The sequence below is a fragment of the Anopheles arabiensis genome, chromosome 2 (genome assembly GCF_016920715.1).
Source record: "Anopheles arabiensis isolate DONGOLA chromosome 2, AaraD3, whole genome shotgun sequence".
In the NCBI taxonomy this organism is placed as follows: Eukaryota; Metazoa; Arthropoda; class Insecta; order Diptera; family Culicidae; genus Anopheles; species Anopheles arabiensis.
In genome coordinates, this window is record NC_053517.1 from 42,858,681 (window position 1) to 42,878,703 (window position 20,023).

At 45.6% G+C, this 20,023-nt stretch overlaps 2 protein-coding genes across 6 annotated transcripts in view; one reads left to right on the plus strand and one right to left on the minus strand.

The window, feature by feature from the left end:
- LOC120900578 (protein fem-1 homolog CG6966) overlaps positions 1–20,023 on the minus strand; it is a 43,839-nt gene that overhangs the window by 2,809 nt on the left and 21,007 nt on the right. The window contains exons 1-7 of one of the 5 annotated variants that reach the window (XM_040307739.1): positions 5,386–5,530; positions 2,948–3,479; positions 1,645–2,005; positions 1,334–1,552; positions 1,065–1,251; positions 357–993; positions 40–279 (exon numbers count right to left, since the gene is read on the minus strand). In XM_040307739.1, the coding sequence (XP_040163673.1) occupies positions 40–279; positions 357–993; positions 1,065–1,251; positions 1,334–1,552; positions 1,645–2,005; positions 2,948–3,289 (1,986 nt within the window). In that variant the 5' untranslated portion in view covers positions 3,290–3,479; positions 5,386–5,530. Of the gene's footprint in view, positions 1–39; positions 280–356; positions 994–1,064; positions 1,252–1,333; positions 1,553–1,644; positions 2,006–2,947; positions 3,565–5,318; positions 5,341–5,385; positions 5,531–20,023 lie in introns of those variants that run through there. The other 4 variants (XM_040307748.1, XM_040307758.1, XM_040307779.1 and 1 more) reach the window with 4 other exon arrangements.
- On the plus strand, positions 17,188–18,574 carry LOC120900588. The gene is made up of 2 exons (XM_040307795.1): positions 17,188–17,266; positions 17,339–18,574. Exons 1-2 carry the CDS (start codon positions 17,216–17,218, stop codon positions 17,873–17,875), a joined length of 588 nt encoding a protein of 195 aa, XP_040163729.1. The 5' UTR covers positions 17,188–17,215; the 3' UTR covers positions 17,876–18,574.

Below are 20,023 nucleotides of genomic sequence, written 5' to 3' on the forward strand. Positions count from 1 at the left end.
TTCATACTGCATGTGTGCGGGTTTCACACAAACACCTACCAAATGGGCACCATGCTCTAGCAAAATTTGTGCCAGCTCTGGCGGACAGGGTCGGCTCAGGGCAGCCAGATGCAGCGGCGTGTTACCGTCATCGTCCTGTGCGTTCGGATCGGCTCCTACCTGCAACAGAGCCTTGGCGAGTCGGGCCGACGGTAGCTGACACACGGGATATCGTCCGACCAGGGCCGCATCCTTGTAGCAGGCCAGATGCAAAGCTGTTCTACCCGTTTGCGATACAAACTGTGGGGAAGGAAAGCGAAACGGGTCAGAACGTGCTGTTCCTAGTCTATTGCCGATGGTCCGCCTTTCGTACATACCTTTAAGCTCACCAAATCGTACAGTGCCTGTAGGATCTGATGCTTCATCTCTGCGCTGCACAGCTCCTCCTCCTCGTCCAGCAACCGCACCAGCAGACAGGCCAGATGCAGAGCAATCACCAGCGCCCGGCTGAGCGCACCATGGTCCCGCTCGTGGTATGCCAGCTTTTCGAACATCTGCTGGCCGAGCTGCACCTCCCGGACCGACTTCTTGAACACGACCAGCATGTCGGAGGTTTCGATCGGCGGTACAATGCGGCCGCGCGTAATCGGCCGACCGACCTCGCCCAGCATGTAGCTAAACAGCTCGGCGAACGACAGCAGGGACGACTGGGTCATCGGGTTGAGCGGTTCCAGGATGCTCTGCTGCATCGACAGTGCGTACGTCCACAGCTCGATGCACCGGTCGAACCGGCCCGAATCGGCGTACACGGCACCGCGGAACCGTATGTAGTAGCTCGTGTCCGGATGCACCGGGCCCAGTATTCGCTCGCGGATCAGCAGCGCCTGCATGCGCATCTCGTCCGGGTCCATCACCAGCTCCTCGAGCATGCTGAGATTGTTCACCTCCTGCACGTAATCGTACGGGGACAGTGGTTCGCGCGTCGGTTTCGGCAGCACGGGACTGTTGTTGTAGCTGCAGTGAAAAGCAAACATGTGGGTTTTGCGTTAATCCGTGGCAGCGACATGGTCGAACCGCCCGCTTACCGATCCTCCATAGCACGCTTCCAGAACGATAGTGCTCCAAGCATATCGCGCTTCTTGTCGACATACGTAGCACCGAGCAGTTCCAGGGCGGCGATCCTATCCTCCCGCGACACGAACGGTAGCTTGATCAAGTGTTCCACGATCGGCAGATGTCCGGTAACGCTCGCTGCCAGCAGGGGGGTCATTCCTGAATGCGATACATGGGAGGACGGATCATAATTAGCAAACATGTTCGCTATTGGCAAAGAGTGTGGTGAATATACGCTTACCGTAAGAATCGACATCCATCGTAGCACCGTGCTGCAGCAGCAGCTGCAAGATCTCCAGCGAACCTGACTCGGCGCAATCGTGCAGGGCCGTGTTGCCTTTCACGCTACGCCGGTTCACATCCGTTTTGAGCGAGAGCAAGTATTGTGCGATTTTGAAGTGTCCCTTGTAGCAGGCGATCATCAGGCAGGTGTGTCCGTGCCGGTTTGCGACCTCGATGTCTGCCAAAAAGAAAAGACAAAGAAACACACAACAAACAAACAAACATTACATTAGAATACGTTCGCCGACGTGAAGGTCGCCGATAACCTACCTGCACCTTGCGATACGAGATACTTCACGATTTCGTAGTGCCCGTCAAAACAGGCCGCCCGGAGCGGGGTACTGTTCGTTTTGGTCGTACTGTTCACTTTGGCACCGTTTTGGACTAACAGCTTCACGATGTTCGTGTGACCGGCGGCCGACGCGCACCACAGCGGCGGTGCGCCCTCGATCTTTTCCCCGTCGAATATGACGGAACCGGCCTGCTCGACGTCGGCGTGGCAGCGCTTGATCAGGTACTGCACCACGTCAAAGTGGCCATTGCGGCACGCAATTAGCAGCGGTGTGACGCCGTTTGTCTTCATCGTCACCAGCGTCTTGAGGTCGTTCGGCATCAACCGGGAGGTCCATTTCTGCAACGAAGATTCGAAAAGAGGCGACCCGTTTAGTAACTGTGCGCTCATGTGATAATTTAATTTGCTCTAAGCCTAAAACAGTGAATACAGAACAGAGGAGCCTGAAGTGACTGCTTGTTTGCATGTTTGCGAGAACCGGAAGAGGCAACGGTATGGCCACGATACCGTGAAGGACTTTAGCACCACAAAATCAACACTATTAACCCTCACAAGCATAGCGCGCCCAAGTTCTCCAGTCTTGCTCTTCGCTCTTCGGGCAAACAGCAGCACACAGGCGCGTACACGAGCGCTTCAGATCAGATCACCGTCACGCTGTCCGAAAGGACCCAACACACAACCGGTCAGTCGATTCAAGCGCAGTAATCGTTTGAGTAAATATTGTGAACCCACCATCCGGGGGAAAAGTTATCAGCAGGGCGGCGCGGTTGCACATTCTATCTGCTGATACAACCTTTACCGAAGGGCCGACTTCTACTGGGGAGCTGCTTACTGATGATGCACGGGCGCACTGGCCGCCTTAATCATTCAGCAGCTATCGCCCCCTGTGCTCCCGCAGTGCAGTTGGTGCATCATCGTAGTAGAAATATTTAGTTTTTGTTTTCATGCAAATATAAACACAACAAAAGCCGTCCGAAGTAAAAAAAATGCTTCGATTTGCAACGTGTTGGGACGTTCCAATCGTTGTTAGATTATCCGTTACTGCCGCATTGTGCGCGAAATGTTAAAGATTGATCTATTCGTTGATTTTTCTTTGTGTTTTAACAGCTCCCACACACACACACACACATTGCGGCTGAGACTCTCGCGTTGCGCAAAACACCGATCACGCTCAGAAGCACGGGAATGAATTTTCCACGTGTTTTTGTTTTTTTTCTCTCACACGCAAGCAAAGCAAAGGTGCCCTTGTGCCCTCCTCAGTACGCATGTGCTGTCCCTTACCATAATGTCTTCTTCCTGCTGCAGGAACTCTTCTTCGCCCACGATTCGGAACCGATGCTGCATTTGTCGCCGACGCCTGTTAGCGCCCTGCTCCGGTGGGACATTTGCAGGTATGGCGGCAACGGCCGCTGGTGGCGCCGCCGCCGCCTCCACCGGTGGAATGACCCTCGGCGCTGGTCCATCGACCTCGCGCACCGGATACGCCAGGTAGCGCTGATAGTGGCCGAATCGGCGGAAGTTCACCATTCTGAGGAACGCTCGCAGCAGCGTACATTTGGTGCGTCGTCGTCGGCGTTTCAGCGTGTGCACGATAAATGCCCTCAGTATCGCATTGATTAGCATAATGCACTGTACACTTTATGAACGATGGGGGGAGGGCACGATATAGCAGAAGGTAATGTTTTGCGCTTGTCACGATTTTCACAACTGCCCTACGGCTGCTGTCCTAAGCACATACGGGCGCACGGCAAATACCTTCATTTCACACAGGTTTCAACCTAATCCAAAAAGCTCATCGCGACACTATCACACACTGCAAGGAACAGCAAAGGTGTTAATAGCTTGGGCACAGAATAACACAACAACAAAAAACTGGATAAACATGCGCAGTTCTCGAACTGGACTGAAAAGCAAAAACGTTCGTCACGACCAATTTCAAAGAAGCTGCGCGCTGTTGGAATGTCTCTCTCCGCACTGGAATGACGCATTCACACTGATCTCACACTGCCCTATTCTCGCGATGAAGTGGGGTTTTACCGCGATGAGTCCTTCTGCCGCATATCAAAATGCGAGGTGGATCTATTACTCACGTATCACAAAATGGAGCGACTTTCTATCCATCTGAAAATAGCGACTTTCATGCGTTTTGCGCGCATAGCCAACTACTAAACGGCCACGCTAGGACGCCTGTAGAACCTTCACATCCAAAAGCATCGGATGTTGTGGTGCAAGGTCACTCCCTCCGATCACTCTCTTGTTACTGCTTGCGGGGACCGACCAGCTAGCTGTGCGGGACAGGTTTTGTATTGTCCACCAACGCCAACCCTCCTAAAAGGTGCAAGGTCATTGCACGAATGCGACTGCAACCTTCGAAATTAGGAACTTCTTAAAACTGTAAGCCGCCACATTTGAGAGATCGCTTTTAGGAGAGAATATTCGGTCGCTCCGAAGTGTTATTCCAGCCAGTAAAGACGGAAAGATTTCATATCGATCCCTGGGCTCAACTTGTCAGAGCGTGTTTTCGAACGAACCGGTTCTCTTTGGGACAATCTTCAATCGTGCGACAGGAACAAAGAGAACCAGCCAAACCTGATGTTTTAGGTTCTGCTTTGGTATGATCTTTCACACACCATTTCCGGAACATTGATAACAAACACAACGGGGCAAGCAACACAAATGTGACGAGGCAGGCACAAAGAATTTCAGTTCTTCAAACATTTGCGCAGACGACTCTGAAATCGAAAAAAGGTCGTGAAACACAAAACTACTTCCAGGTTAGGCAAATGAAGCAAAACACAAACACAACTTCTCCTATTAGCACTTCCCGCACAGGCCTGAGTGTTTTCTGTATGAGGATATTACGACCGTCAACAACATGTGACACACATGAGAGGTTCGTCTTTTACACCTCTGCTAAGTCGTTTCCTTTTATCGCAACATACACTGTTCGCCTTCACCTTGGCTAACAGTCATGATAAATGTACAACCATCCATATCGCCTAAACTGGCGATGACGGGGATGGATATCGCCGTGGATGCCACTAATAATCTATTGCCTATCTATCCACTCATTAATGGTTAACGAAAATCCACACGTCATAGCGCTAATTAGCAGAAGCTACACACTGTCTATTGCCGCGAAACCCCAGGATGGTAATTTTCCAACCTCGTCTACCGGCTCATCATACACACAGACACTGCTATTTTACAACTCCTCTGCACACTCTACATGTCCACTTTGACGATCTAATGCAAGCATGGTTTGATGCACTTGAGTGCGTTTAAATTTCATTAGATGACAATGTGATTTGTTTTGTATCTCTTTCGCTCTCTATCTCGATGCAGTACGGATTAGCCAGGCTAAAACCCCTCGAGAAATATCTCAATTTCCAATTTTTTGTCACGAGTCAAACAAAAGCACTGTTCGTACACTGTTTTTCACTGTTTGCGCGAAAACATCCTGAAACGGGGACCTACTTCTATCTTGAACAGTTCCCTACTCCAACCGCTATGTGTTTGTTTGATATTTGTTCACGGTGGCACTGCTCTTCGGGCTCTCCAGATTACCGGGAGAGACGAACCATTCACTTCGTCCAGCGCAAACAGAAACGAACGAATGCTGTTGCTGTCACAGTAGACACGCAAAACCAACCCGCAACACACCACTCGCGAACAAGATCAACATTGCGCAGCAACCGAAAACTTTTACTAAAACCCACCACACCACGCGGCTGTTGAGTATCGTCGGAACCGGGTATAATAGACCGAAGTGAACGGAAACAGAAGGTCAGTCGGCTTGTCCCGCGAGGAAGGTACGCGATGATCAGCTCTCGCCCGTGCGGCAGCTAACGCAAGACTGGCGCGTTCGTAACTGGGCAGCGCTGGACGCTTCGAAGCTGCCTCCGCTACGTACGTGCACCCGGGAAAAATCAACAACCGATCGTTCGACTTGTTGCCTCTCTCGCATGCCACCCCCCCAAACGCGTGCATTCTCTCTGCCGCGCGTAAACACTGCTGAGATAGGCGACCGCCGAGGGGACCAGAGAAGTTATCGGTCATGTTTACTACGATCAGTGATCGTGAATGCTTCTCCCGCGCAACGGCAGCAGTGCAGCACACACTGATGATGCCGCTGAGAAGTGGTGCGATCATCGATCTTGGTACTGGAACGGAAATTCACCAGTTGATCAATCGTAATCGAACCGCATCGCGCGTCTAACGCGAGCCACAGAGTTCAGCCGCAAGGTGACAGTAGCTATTGCTGCCCATCTAGGCAACCGGCCGTTTAACCGAGTGCACGTATTTACATCCGGTCCGGCCGGAGGAACACACTCGTGAGCGCAGGTTAACTAACACCACACGAGTGATCGAGAGAACACAGCGAACTTACCGAAAAGGGAAGGTATAAAAGCGCGTTGATAACGAGGTGACCAATCGCTGCACGAAAGCAGCTGATACAGCGAGCACTTGGGCCAGCAGCATCGGAAAAACACGCAAACGTTCACGAACTTCTTCAAAATACTGTTTGCAATATTTTGATAGAAGAGTAAATATTTTTTGTCACGGTTGTGGAACCTTTACATGTTCACTTCACTAGGACTAAAATCGTAAATATTTCTACGATTCTTTTTCGGTCAATTATAGCAGCACACACTATCGCACACGAATGATGTAAACTTCTTGCCACACTCATATTACAACTCTGCGCCAAAGAACGACGATGACGGAAATGTTCGGCTCGACTGGTTCCGTCCTGTTGACAAACTGTTTGCTTGCCACTGCCTCCCTTGGCCAGAACTTCTCATTTCCATACCCGTTCATCCATATGCATCCGAGCATCAGCGCTGCCGGCCATGCGTTCATGCGTTTCCAGCTGTGGAGGCTTCCAGTGATCGAACAAAAAGCAAATCAACAACATCGTTCGTATGCAGAAATAGGAAGTAGGAAGAGATTTACTGGCAACATTTTTACCAGCGTCGACAAATCGTCCACATCCATTTACAGATCAGACGATAGTTTTCAAAAGCTTCCGTTATGGGCACGTGTGCGATGTGTGTGTAAATTGTTATTCTGTTGATGATATCACATCAACCTGAGATAATTGCAAATGACGAAAGGTCAATTGCCAAAAGTGCTATTCAGAAATGCATTTCGACGAGTGCAAGTGTTTCGGGTGAGTTCCATTACACAAACGTTGTGCGTTATGTGACATTCGTAATCAATGCTTATTACATTGTTTGTCCATTTATGCGAAACAATAAATGTAGCTAAAGAAGGCAGTAGATGTATTTAATATCTTATAAAAGGAATCATAAAAGTATCAGTTCATTGTCTACTATTGATAGCTACAACAAATACTCAGCCCGTTGCTAATGTTGAGTTCAGTTCGAAGCATGCGTAATGCTACAGTCTTGGTGTCACTATAAACGAGGCCATGAACATCCATGCTGATTGTTGTTAGGAGGTGAACCGGATGAAAGCGAAGATCGTTTACAGCGGACCAAATCAAAATCTAAAGTTTCATTCACGACTTTACGCCGTCGGTTTCACATTTTTGATAGCATTCGTTTCAAGCGGTTATGTCGAAATTCGAAGGTGGAAGCTGTGTAGTAAATACAAAGCCTTGAACGAAGTGCACCTTACGATGGGCCGTTTCTCAAGCGTCTTTTTTCTTTTTTAAAATTCAATCAACGCATTAATATGTCTTCTGAAACGTTTCCCATTGATGGGTCTTGATATACAGCACTGCCGATCACCGTAGATCATAATACGTTTAGCGAAACATTGTTATGAAAACACATTTCTTCTTTTTCGGTCGTTACTAGTGGATTGGTATAAGTAATTTCTTTCTATATATAAAGCGGTACGAGTGAAAAAACGGCGATACATCATGATATACGCCCCACACACATAAAGCTGAATTGTGTATTATAAAATAATAAAGCATGTCTCAATACACCATTAACTACTAAAAACTATTAGCAATTGAAGCGTGACGGCTCCTACTCACATAGCATGATTCATCGATCGTCAACTCAAGTCGATTATACTACTGTGTAGTATGCTTGTTTCATTCCTGCATGTATGTATAGAAAGATTCATTAGGACGTGACTGCAATCACGAAATATTCCCGGAAATATTATCTCACCCCAGCACCTACACTTCGCCCCAGAACGGCTGAAACAATAATGTACCTTCTTTCAAATACAAACGCATTAAACGTTGTTGCATGCTCTACCATGTTTATACACTCTCACACAATCTTCTAAATCAACTTGACCAACATCAATCTGTGACAATACATCATGTTTCCAACATCAAAACATCAGAAGACCTAACTTGTAGCTCTCGGAACAGCATCATTCCATCGAATCGGTTACTATCATTCCGGCGTTAACAGGTGATTCAGTTTAACTCCTAAATGTAGGCAATCGTGCGACATACAGTCAGGTGTAAAAGCACAGACTCACGCGCAGCATCGTATAACACCTGCCGTAACACGCTTTCGAACATGATTTTTTTGTACTCGAGGGTCATATTCGCACTGGCCAATATGAATCTCAACTGCAATCGTTACATCGCTTCATTGTTTCCCCTCCCTGATCCATTTTAATTGATCAAAGGTGAGCACACACAAAAAAGAACATGTTCGGAAAGCTTCAGTTACCCATGCACAGGCCAGTCGGTCGCGTGCAGTTCCGTTCGCAATGGTGTCGAAAGACTCAAGCTCACATTTTTACCCGCCAAGCGGCACAGGCCATCCCGAACTATCCGCAATTTAATACACTTAGGCCCGCTTTAAGTAAACCGCCATGCGAGCGCACGACAGTGTTGAGACGGCGGTGAATGAAGCAATAGAAACACCTGGAACTAGCCGCCTTTCTAGCAACCGGTCGTAGCCGTCGTAGGATATCGAGCACGTGTTACATTCCGTAGTAATTTTCACTTCCCGTCCGCTGTATCCAGCCAACACGCCAGGGAGAAGGGGAAGGAATCTATTAGATAGTGACATTTTGCGTTAAAAAACAAAACTTCCGCGAGCCACACCTCCTGTCGATTTTACTTTGCTGTACGTGCTTTACATAAGCCGTATTCCAATACCTGTTCGTTGTATAGTTTCATACGACATGGTCATAGTTGAAACGAATTTTACCGATAAAAAACCAAAAACTATTTCAAAACAGCTGTAAGCATACAATATTATACTCAGAACAGAGTTACATCGCACCAGACGCCTATTTTTTTTTTGACATCGTGATATAAAACTTGTATAGACATTGGTACAAAAATACAGTTATCAAAGCAGCAACATTTAGGGAATTTGACAGCGAAAGGTATTTCAATCAGGGAAACAAACTTGTTCAGGCACTATTGAAGCTCGTCGAGTTTATTTCGTTATTTCTTCAGCGACACCAACGGCATCGTATAAATGGCATCACATCACGCACATGTTGCATATCCACCCCCCCCCCCAACGCTAAGTGAAAATTTCAAGTTTAAATGGCGTGAAATTAGTTGCTCGACACAATCAGCATGAGCTATCAATGAAGTAACAATGGCATGATAAGCAATAGCAAAGAGAACGAAAAAACGATTTGTTCAACGATTATGCGCCTAAGTGCATATGACATACTGAAAGAGTTGGATACGTTTTGTTTTACACAATAGTTGGTATCTTTTTTCCAAGTGGTCTATACACATAAACAACACCTCTTATTAAAAAACAATCACTTCTTTAGAAACCATTTAAAAAAATCCTGAACTAAAGCTAATCAATTGCATCATTTTTTGCGACGAACGAATCAAAAACAAGAGCTGATAAGTCAAGTGAACAATCAAGAATATTTTATATGCTTTTATATGCTTTATAGTTAAGCAATACGGCCTTTTTGGACCGTTATTCCTGAATAAAAAAAAATGTTTTATAGCGTTAATCATACGCCCAAGAGTGAAAAAACCTCTTATCTCCAAGAGAAGGAAAAAAAAGGTTAAAGGTATTAAACAAAACATAGACTATGCTTCTTACAAAAGTGTTACGACTAAATTTATTCAAACTATTAGTAGATTCTTCACGTTCCAGCGCTATAAAGATTTTCTTAGTTACGCACTCGCAATCACAAGCTGTCAAAAGTTGTACTTGTCACCTTCACCCTAGCACACCAAAGAGTTAGATCATACAGCCATGGTGCATTCTTTGTGTTCCTGTTTATTTCCATCGTTTCGCTCACTCGGTTGTGCTTGGTTACGATTGTTTTGTTGTTGTTTTTTTCATCTACCCAACAACAACGATTCGCGTAATCTCACGACTGATGATTGCCTGCACTTTAGCAGCAGCAGCAGCAGCAGCAGAGCTTGTTTGCACCACACTGAAGGGCTTCAGCAGTTCAAGTGGAGCAATTTACGACCGTTGCGACGGTGAAGATGTACTACCCAGGCAGTGCAGCGCAGTGCAAACAAAGCCATGAGCCAACCAGCTTCGCCACCGGTAAGGAAGATGTCAATGCAATTAACTGCATTGAAATGAAGCATTGCTGCCATCGCCTACTACTTCGTTTGTCATAACTGGTTGCACATGCATCTATGCATACACGCACAGACACTCACTCGATGTGCAACGGATGGAACGGACAACTTCAACAACGCACAAATCTTCGTCTGAGAGCCTCCACATCTTTGTGCAGCAACTTACCTCTGGTCCGATAGCTTGCCAATTTGCTACATAGCTATTACCTGGGATGAATCATACTGGTTCTGCACAATTTGAAGGAACACGTAAAACATGAAATACAACAAAAAACAAGAATTTTGCGTGGTTTTGAATTTCCTTTGTCCCTACACACATCGTAGATGTTTACGTCCTCCACTGCTGTACGATGACATTTCCATGAGTGTAAATACCAGCGCGCAAAATGCGGTACTCTTGGGAGGGTTGTTGTTGTGTTCCACGCGACCGGCGAGAGAATTCATTGAACTCAACAGTCTGTCCCCCTCCTATCAGGGTGTCGCTCTTCCAGACGGAAATTCTTGCAGCGTCACAGTTGATGACGTTCTTTACACCACGATTGCAACACAAAGCGGAAAGTCCTCTTACTGCGTTTTCAGCATGGGTAAGTCAGTCTGTCTGTGAGACAGTCATGAGACCGTAGGGAATATTCAATTGCGTCGTAAGATAGGCAAGGATAACATATACTATAAACCAGGATATTGTAGGCACTGAAAATATTTCATAAACCTCTTCAATTTATGTAGAATGAAATGAAATTATATGTAATGCATATGCGTCTTGTGTACACATCATATGATTTGCGTTAAATTACAGTTCTTTGTTTCCAAATATGCTCATTCAATTTATTCCTGCACACAAGTACTAGAACAAATCCCAGCCCTTATTATCCATTAAAGTTCAACAACCCTTGGCATCCTTCTACGGAACACAGAAACAAACTCGTAGCAATCAGCAGCGCACTGCAACGGGGTGCCCGCCATCCCGTAGTTCTCTGTAAAAGGCAACCTGATTTTTACTCCTTGAACTTCAGCTTTCTGCGCAGTACCAAGAGCCCAACGGCGTCCTCCCTCGTGCGCTTAACCGCTGCCAACTCGACAAAACATAAACAGAACTCACTACACATCAATGTCACTGAGAGCAATGCGCACGTCACATTAGGCAAAAAAGGGAAAACCCGTTACTTGGCGGTTGGTTTGCCGGTTACCAAAAACGGCGCGTCTCTTGTGCTGCACGTGTTTCTGTGCGCGCTGAGAGTGTGCAACAACGAGGGAAAGATGAGGTGCCTTACCGGGCGGGAAATTGTTTATAAACAACGGTCCAAGACACCCTGTTTCAAGGCCAGCGAATTTGACAAATAGATAAAGGGATAGCAACATAATGGACTTGGTGCGGTGGAGAAGAGCCAAAAAGGATACCGAGAATGTGTGATCGATCAGATCAACACGTTTGTAGCTTGTTAATAATGAATGATAGTACCTAAAAAGCATTAAGTCCACAATGTAAGGATATATAAGGCTCAGCACTTCATACACTAAATATTTACGCTCTGTTGGCATATGTAAACATGCTGTCAGCTTTCGGACTAAAATACTATCAAAATAAAAATGGGTAGCACATGCAATGAACAAAACCTCACACTAACTGAATGTATAAATCAAACGAGCTAGTAGCACGATCAAAATAGAATTCAGTGAGCATTCATGGGGAGTAGAAGGGTCCCTTAAATGGAATTCTTTGGTATTGGTGTCGAGGGCTGATCGAATGCTCATTAACAAAGAAAGCGGAAGAAGGTTGCTACGTTCTGATTCTATATTTGCGTCTTACATTTTGCTCCATTTTACAAACAGAGGAGGCTTGAGTAATGCGAAATAACCTGTCGCACAGTTGGTATTGCAATTCAGCGCAATTCGAATGGGATCAAGATCATCAAGCTCTTCCTGAAACAAAGTTTCCTGCAGATGATGTAAACATCATTCCAACATAAATGAATAGAATTCTGCAAAACCATTTCTCTGCAGCTGGAATTAATTGAGCAATGGATTATATGTTATAACCGATAAAAGTATGCGCTATATATTGTGTCGTCATTTTCAATCACAATAATCAATATAATACCACGCGGCCGAGAAGTGGTCAAAGGAAGAGAGGATTAGGAAAATCATGGTCCATGTAGCTTCCATCCATCGCATGCTACGTATTCAGGTCATGAATGCAGTTTCGCTACATTTCAATCGATAGGATTGGCCATTGAATCAAACAATCGGCAGAACGAGAGTTGGGGAAGAAGTCACTTTGAGTGACAAAAATATCAGCAATATCCCATTGCTCGCTCCGTGCATCTCCAAGCCGCGTCATTGTTGGCAAACATCCGAGTCGTCGAATGAGAACTGGGTCGCCAAACAGACGGACGATAAGCAACGTACAATTGCACTACCTACCCGGATTATATCACACCACTGAAAGATAGTTTCTCACTCACATGAACAGCTTATCTTTATCAACCCCAAAGCACCGGCACTATTTGCATACACTTCTATGCTTGCGAAAAGTCATATGAGTAGCTACGAAGAGATTCTTGCTCCAGATTTCGAGATATCGAATGATGCCACGGTTTATGTTTATCAGAGAAGTGTCTGTAATCTGACTTAGTCATGTACAAGATAAGACTGCTGGTTATCACAGGACGGACCCAGAGAGACCGTGACTTAATGCAGTTCGGCGTCAAACGTCATCGATTCCTGTTGACATTGCTGTGCCGCAGGGACATAACAAAATTCTGCTATCGCTAGCAGTCTGCATAAAGCAAGAGATTAGAATGTGTATACGGCGAAGGAACGCTCCGATTATCGGACCTACAGCGCGCAGTTCCAAGTTCGTCGTCCTACGGTTGGACGAACCGGTATAGCACCAGCTCATTCCAACTGCTTCAAACTGATTAAACCGCCACCGATGTAGACAAAAGGGGCATAACCCTGCGCATTGCAGTACACACCGCTGTGACTGTGAGTGCGGCTGACGCTGGAACGGTGCAATGTTACATCAGCTGATGTACACACCCGACAGCATCCCAACTCATCTCCAAGTGCCATTTGCAAACGTACATTCTTTGTCGTCTTTGATGACCATCATCGAACTAGAACACACGCGTCACGGCGCTGACTTAAGTAGGACGCCGTGACACGAAGCAAAACAACCAAGCCAGCACTGGGACTAGGTCAATGTTTGCTGTTGGTCAGGTTTCGTGCCCGTGGTAGGGAAACGATGTACACACACGCGTAACGATGTCACCCACCAACGGGCACACACCACCGATTGGTCATTTCAGTTCTTTTGCGTGATAACCCTGAAAGGTCCTGCCAATTCGCACTCAGATTGTAGGTGCTATATTTTGGGGATCGGGGGGTGTTTTTGTAGAACCTTTTTTTACCTTGGATGTCCAAAAAAACATACCCTTCGTGTGAAAAATTGCGCTTTCTAGCTGCCGCGTGAAGAGTGTTCTCCACGCTATTAGAAATGGGGTCAAGGTGTGTATTGTATGTTATCAACACGAAACTCCGATTATTTTCACACGTTCACGGCTTTGCTTTTTTGGCGCTAATGCTAAAGCCTGGAAAGTATTTTTACCGACACTCCGAATTGGTCATAGAAAACTAGAGAAATATTCTGCCAAGAAAAATGTATATGAATGCTACTATATACACTACACTACCCACCTATGTGAAAGTTACGTGGTTCTCTCTCATTTACATACTTTAACCCGATTTTACTGCCCCGTCAAATTTCACGTACCAACTTATGCACGCCAGCGTAAACACAGCAAAGGGTTCAGAGTTTTAGGTTAATAAGATGTTAATGCCTTCTTACACCGCCCAAGCCGTACCTCTAATTCAGGGTCAACACCGGAAGTAGAGTAGCAGTAGTCTAGCAGTAGAAATTGTGTGACCTTCCTATTTAATGAATTTCTTACAGTAAATAATGTGTTAACCATTGAAAGGAACCAACTTCTCAAACTAAACTGACCCATTAAACAACGGTTCTACTATAGTTGAAGTTAGTATACATTTTACCCTTCATTCATCGTGCTAGTTGGAAAACACCTTCTCTGGGCGAAATATCGAAAGCGTACATTGAGCGATACAAGTGCATAATGTCCAATGTTTCTCCGTAAATATTAGTGACGTGAAATGTTTACCTACTGGGCAAATTCCAAGCAATCACTCCATGCAAATTATGTTAGCGTGTACAGTGGCGTAGTTCGCTTCCCTCAAACTCCATCAAATCCCGTGTTCCGTGGCCTTGACACCGTCTCATAATGATGTCGCTCCACTTTTCGGCAGCACAATCATTTTGAGCAAATGAATTCTACGATGGATTGTTTCAAACAACAAACAGTGGAATATGCTATTTTTCTCACTCCAACTTTACTGTTTCAAGCAACCAACCCTAAGTGAAGCGTCGTCTTGTAGCACTAGTTAATTCTTGCGCTACTAACACAAACCTCATGATTAGGATTACTCAATTTCAATTAGTTCTTCGTCAACCATAAAGATGTATTAGTCTGAAATATAAATGGGTAATTTTTTACAGTCATATTTTTTAATTTCCAACAGAATCGTACGACAAAAGAAATAATACTGCTGCAAGCACAACATTGACTATAATTTACGGAATGTGTTTTGCAGCCCATTACGATTCCAGCAAGTAAACGTTGCTCAAAAATGCTCCTCACGATCGATTATCGATAGCGGGGTACAACCGTCGATCGACGTTCACTTGCAGTGTTAGTGCAGTATTATAAACCGATACACATACACATAGACATGCTAACAAAAACCAACCGTAGTGAGCAATGTTCGCGAATGCAAATTTAAGTTACTGTACTCAGTTCTCCGTGATATCAATACGAGTGAGACGTACACCTCTAACTTCCCTAACACCACCAGCACAGCGCTATAATCTACGAAGCTACGTACTGGTGAGGCATTATGGAAATACGCTCCAATGACACCGAAGGCAGCACACAATAACAACGCGCCAGTCAATGCGCCCAGCAAGATCATCCGCTTGGCCCGATCGGACCCGGCAAACCGGGAAGTCGTGCTTGGGCCCAATATGGAAGCACAATCGGCTAGATTATAAACGCCACCGTGTTCCAACGCCTGTGACTGAAAGCCCTCGACGGGATGCAATAAAGTAGTGTGCAGAACGTTGCCATCCAGCACTGTGGTGTTGTTCCGCTAGACGAGATTTAAGTGAAACGACTTCTAGAAATGAAATATACATTCGTTATTTCTTTGTGGCAACGTAGAGAGCACCAAACAAAGAGTTAGCAACCATAAGAATCTCGGTGCGGAAATGTCCAAATACAGGAATATATGTATACATAGCTATCTTTCCGCCTTGCACAAAATTTACAACACACCAGATTAACCGTACACTTCTGTCCAGCACGGTAAATTTACTTGCTGAGATTCAAACCTGATCCTGAACAAAGAGCACTCATTGCGGCTCCTAAAGCAGAGATGCTGAGATGGATCGCGAAGGGATCGTAATTCAATTCGATCCACTACGACGGTAAGGTTTGCTGCGCGACGAATTGCAATTCTGCAATGCGTTGCTTCAAGTTCATGATGCTTCTCCACTGGCCGTCCACACTGGCTATGACATTTATTGAATAATCTGTCTGCTATTAGGGCCAACCGACGTCACACCTCGACCGGAACGGTTGAGCGCGCACACAAAATTGCAGCAGCCCTCTCCTCCTGCTGCCTGCGACTTGTCTAGAGAAGCCCCGGATCGTCAATCCAAGATCAAGCACGATCGTAGCGAACGGTTCCATAATCAACCTCTCGCCGTGGGTAATAGCCAGTGATGAAGCCTGCCGGCGGCTGCTGGGGAGCAAAGCGCAGTCGGATTTAGTGTTGCATCGGTTGCATCGAAGCTTTTCTTGCCACGGTCCCTCCGCCACCGAATCGTCGTCGACACCGAGCTCGGCAGTGGAACACAGCAACCATTCGATATTACCGCACACGCTCGTAAATGGACGCGTAACTAACAGTCAGTCGCTTTCTCTTGTGATTGGCGAAAAAAATAACCTCCCGCTCCCCTCAGCGAATCACTCTGAAGGGCAGGAAAGTGCTGAAATGAAGTGAGAAGGGGAAGGGGAGTAATTGCAAAACGGGCGTTTGCTCCGATTCAAAATTGCATCCAAGGGTAGGAGGCCAGCCAACCTGGCTGGCTGTTACAGTGCCACGTAACGCGAACCGGTCAACTGTACAACGAAAGCTTCTGAGCGATGCGAAAAAAACTGTAGTCAGGCAACCCTCTACTTGCTGCAAAACCCATTCCTCCCCTGCAAAAGACGTGGTGCGCTCCAGTGGCCTGCTAACCGTGGCATACTGGGTTGTCTCGATGTAAATGTCGACATCGTGGGAGGTTTATGTTGCGGACTGGTGGTGGTGGTGATGTTTGTTGTTTCCACCTCCACGTACCACGCAGCTCACACTATCCACAGCGCGCCTCAGTTGCGGCATTTACTTTGCGAACATGATCACACGATCGAATTATGTCATCGGTGCCTAGACGTTGAGGCAGCGAATAACTGGAAATGCTTTACGCTATGCAAAAAAGCTCATTAAATGGCTAATCCCATGACACAGCAGGTGCATCTCAGCTGGGCCTCGTTGCAATACAGACATAACCTAATATTGCAGAGGATATGATTATTTTACTGAAAATCCGAAACAAAAATTCTGAATACGGTACGCTAGTATGTCCACAGCACAAAATGTTGTTAAATTCTAAGCTTCTTCACTAAAAACACAAGACCATGATATCCAGTCTGTTCACACAAACGGTGCAATTTAATTTGCAATTCAGCCATGAAACGTTGTTTGCATACATCTCATTGTGGAGTTATCGTCAAAGTGAAATTGACGTTAGACAGCACCAACATTTCCCATGTTCTTGACGAGAATCCGGGACCGTATCTACTATAAAACTAGACCAGCCAAATGCCATTTGTATCCATTCTCTTACTGCCATGCTACAGATGCGGATCATCTCTGTTCCACTACTTTCAGCGGCGGTTCTGGTAAGGCTTTTGTTTTCTGCGCTAAAGTAAAACTATTTCTACTTCTATTTCCTGTCCTACTTTACGTCCCAGCTGCAACCGCTGCTGGCAGCTCCGATATTTTGGTTTCTGCCGTGGAGTTTCCCTGCACTGTCTCCAACCACCACTACCTTGGCGACCACTTCCGGGACGGCGGCATCGAGTGGCGCTTCCAATTCTTCGAACGTGTCGGTCGCAATCGGAAACCGCGTCAACACGTCGACCGGTCTCGATGACTACGGCACGAACATAACGAACGTGCAGATAAACGTCAACCGTATGCGAAGAGCTGTCACCGACGCGGATTTGGCCAAGCTTGAACGAAAACTGCGTCAAACGGCTGATGAAGGGTCGACCAATGGAACGGTCATAACCATTGGCGAGCATACGATTCGGCTGCCGCACAACATATCCAACCTCACCGTCAATACGTACCTCATCAACGGAATTCCTGAGAATTATATGATGCTGGCGGACACTGGTAGCGCGACCATAAATGCCAACGAAACGTACACTCCGCTGCTATCCGCTATTAGACTTTTTAAGAACTTTTTCTCTTCCCTCTTCAGTAAACAAGGCTCACAAACTTAGCGTTCGGTGACGTTCGCTGTGAAAGTCACCATGAAACTAAAAGTGTACTCCCTGAGTTTTGTTCGTAAAGTTTAATGCAATTCACACAGCGCACCTTTTAGCAACTAGTACTAACTGTTAGCATACATTATAATTCAAAGAAAACGAAAAAAATGCGGTAGCGACACTTGCCACACCGCTGTGTTCCAACTTTAGTTCTGATCTATTTCCAATTCTCGCATACGGTCGTACGGCACACGCGCAAAGCTGATACAAAACAAGCGCAACAGCAATAAAGTAGAAGCACACTTAAAAGCCGGCTCACAGCAGAGTACAACGGTTTGGTGGAAATGCAGTGTGGAGTGCGATGTGTGCAAGATGTTGTTTGCAAACATCAACCCCAAAAGGGGAGGAGAAATACAAACGTGTTGACGTACACAGCCGCGCGTCGTTGCAGAAACAGCGAAAGCATTAGAAGATCGCACGATCAGATGCGTTGCTATTTTTAAGTGACACGTTGCTTCTTGCGAAAATAAGGAAGCGAAATTGCTTACTTGAACGATCGCAAGGGTTTCGTACCAACAAAAAGAGAACGTGAAGTGGATGTGGGTACATGCCAGTCTATACAATACGTTAAACGAAATCGACTCTGTTTTCTGACAGGATTTTGCACTGCTCAACAATTTTTACATTGCAAGCCATTAAAAATGGAAAAACCAGTATAGAAAATTATTAATTTTTGTATATCCGTAAGTATTCGCAGAGCCGTACATGCTGAAACATAGAATGAATTTATGCAAAACCGAACAAGAAACGAATGGTACCTCCAGAGGGCAAGCGAGTGTTAACAATCATTAAACCACCATTCCTTATTCGGTAACCGTATCTCTGCAGTACGAGGTGCGTCTCATAACTAACCAAGCGGAACTGGCCCGACAACCATCAATCAATCGCTTACATCCCGCGGATGATGACCTCTGAAAGCCAAATCAACGAACAAACCAGCGCGACAGCCAACGAAACAACCCGTTTGCTCCAGGTTTCGACATAACCACACTAGCGTTAAGTGATGCCAATTAAATTCGTTCTCTTTCTGCCCGTCTGACCACTACTTCACGAGCCTGACGACGAGCTGGAATCGTGTACAGAACAACATCTCTACAACTGCAGGCTCTGGTGGGTAGAGTGCTGTGCTATGGCTACGATTTGGAATAAGTTGCTATTAAATTGTACAAAGTTACGAAAGTAACTTTTGGTTAAGTTAGACTAGCTATTCAATCAGCAGAAGTTAAATTAAACTGCAAGACATCAAATTAACAAATCAATTTAAATTAGACCATTAGATCATAGCTCACGCTTAGGTTCAGCTACATATAACCTCAGACTAAATAATGTTTAGAAATGCATGTCAACTATAAGGACTGTTTGTTTGAATGTGGCTTACGTTCTTTTAAAAAATATATCTATCAAAGTTAAAAATCGTCTATCTCATATCTCAAATAGTCTTATACTCATATCCCTCCGTTCATCTCCGTTGACAAGGTCACACAAACAATTCACCAACTTCACCGATGGTTGAACTGGAGGAGGAAGTTTACTTAATTTGATCATTTTCACACATTTTCAAGAGTGCTGTGTGGGCAGCTGCGAAAGCACAGGGTTAAGTAACACTTGTTTTCCATATCTGTCAAATTGTGGGATGGACTCAGTGCCGCACAATGAGACGCTCACTTGTGATCGCAAGAGTAGCCGATGGTTAACATACCGAATTGGTCACAGCGCCATTGTCGCCGATACTCAGCAACTGAACAAGTCGGACCAGTCTATTACGCACCACGGACAGAGCAGTAACTGATTTTCCCACCGTTTGAAAGGCCCCAAACGAGATGTCGCTTATGACGCACGAGGCCTAAGAGCGAAGGATTGTGTTTGCATTTCAACATACCACGATAAATTGACGCTTCATTATCTAAGCACAAGTCTGATATACATTATACGACACAATATATAATTACCAGCAAATATTAAGATGAGAGTATAATAAAGTATTCATTTTATGCCCGGCAGAATATCCTTATTTGAACCACATTTTAGCAATTAATTTGAGACTTCTTCAGAACACTCAGCGTCATCCAAACCTATTCAAAGTACCACATCTTGCACATTCTG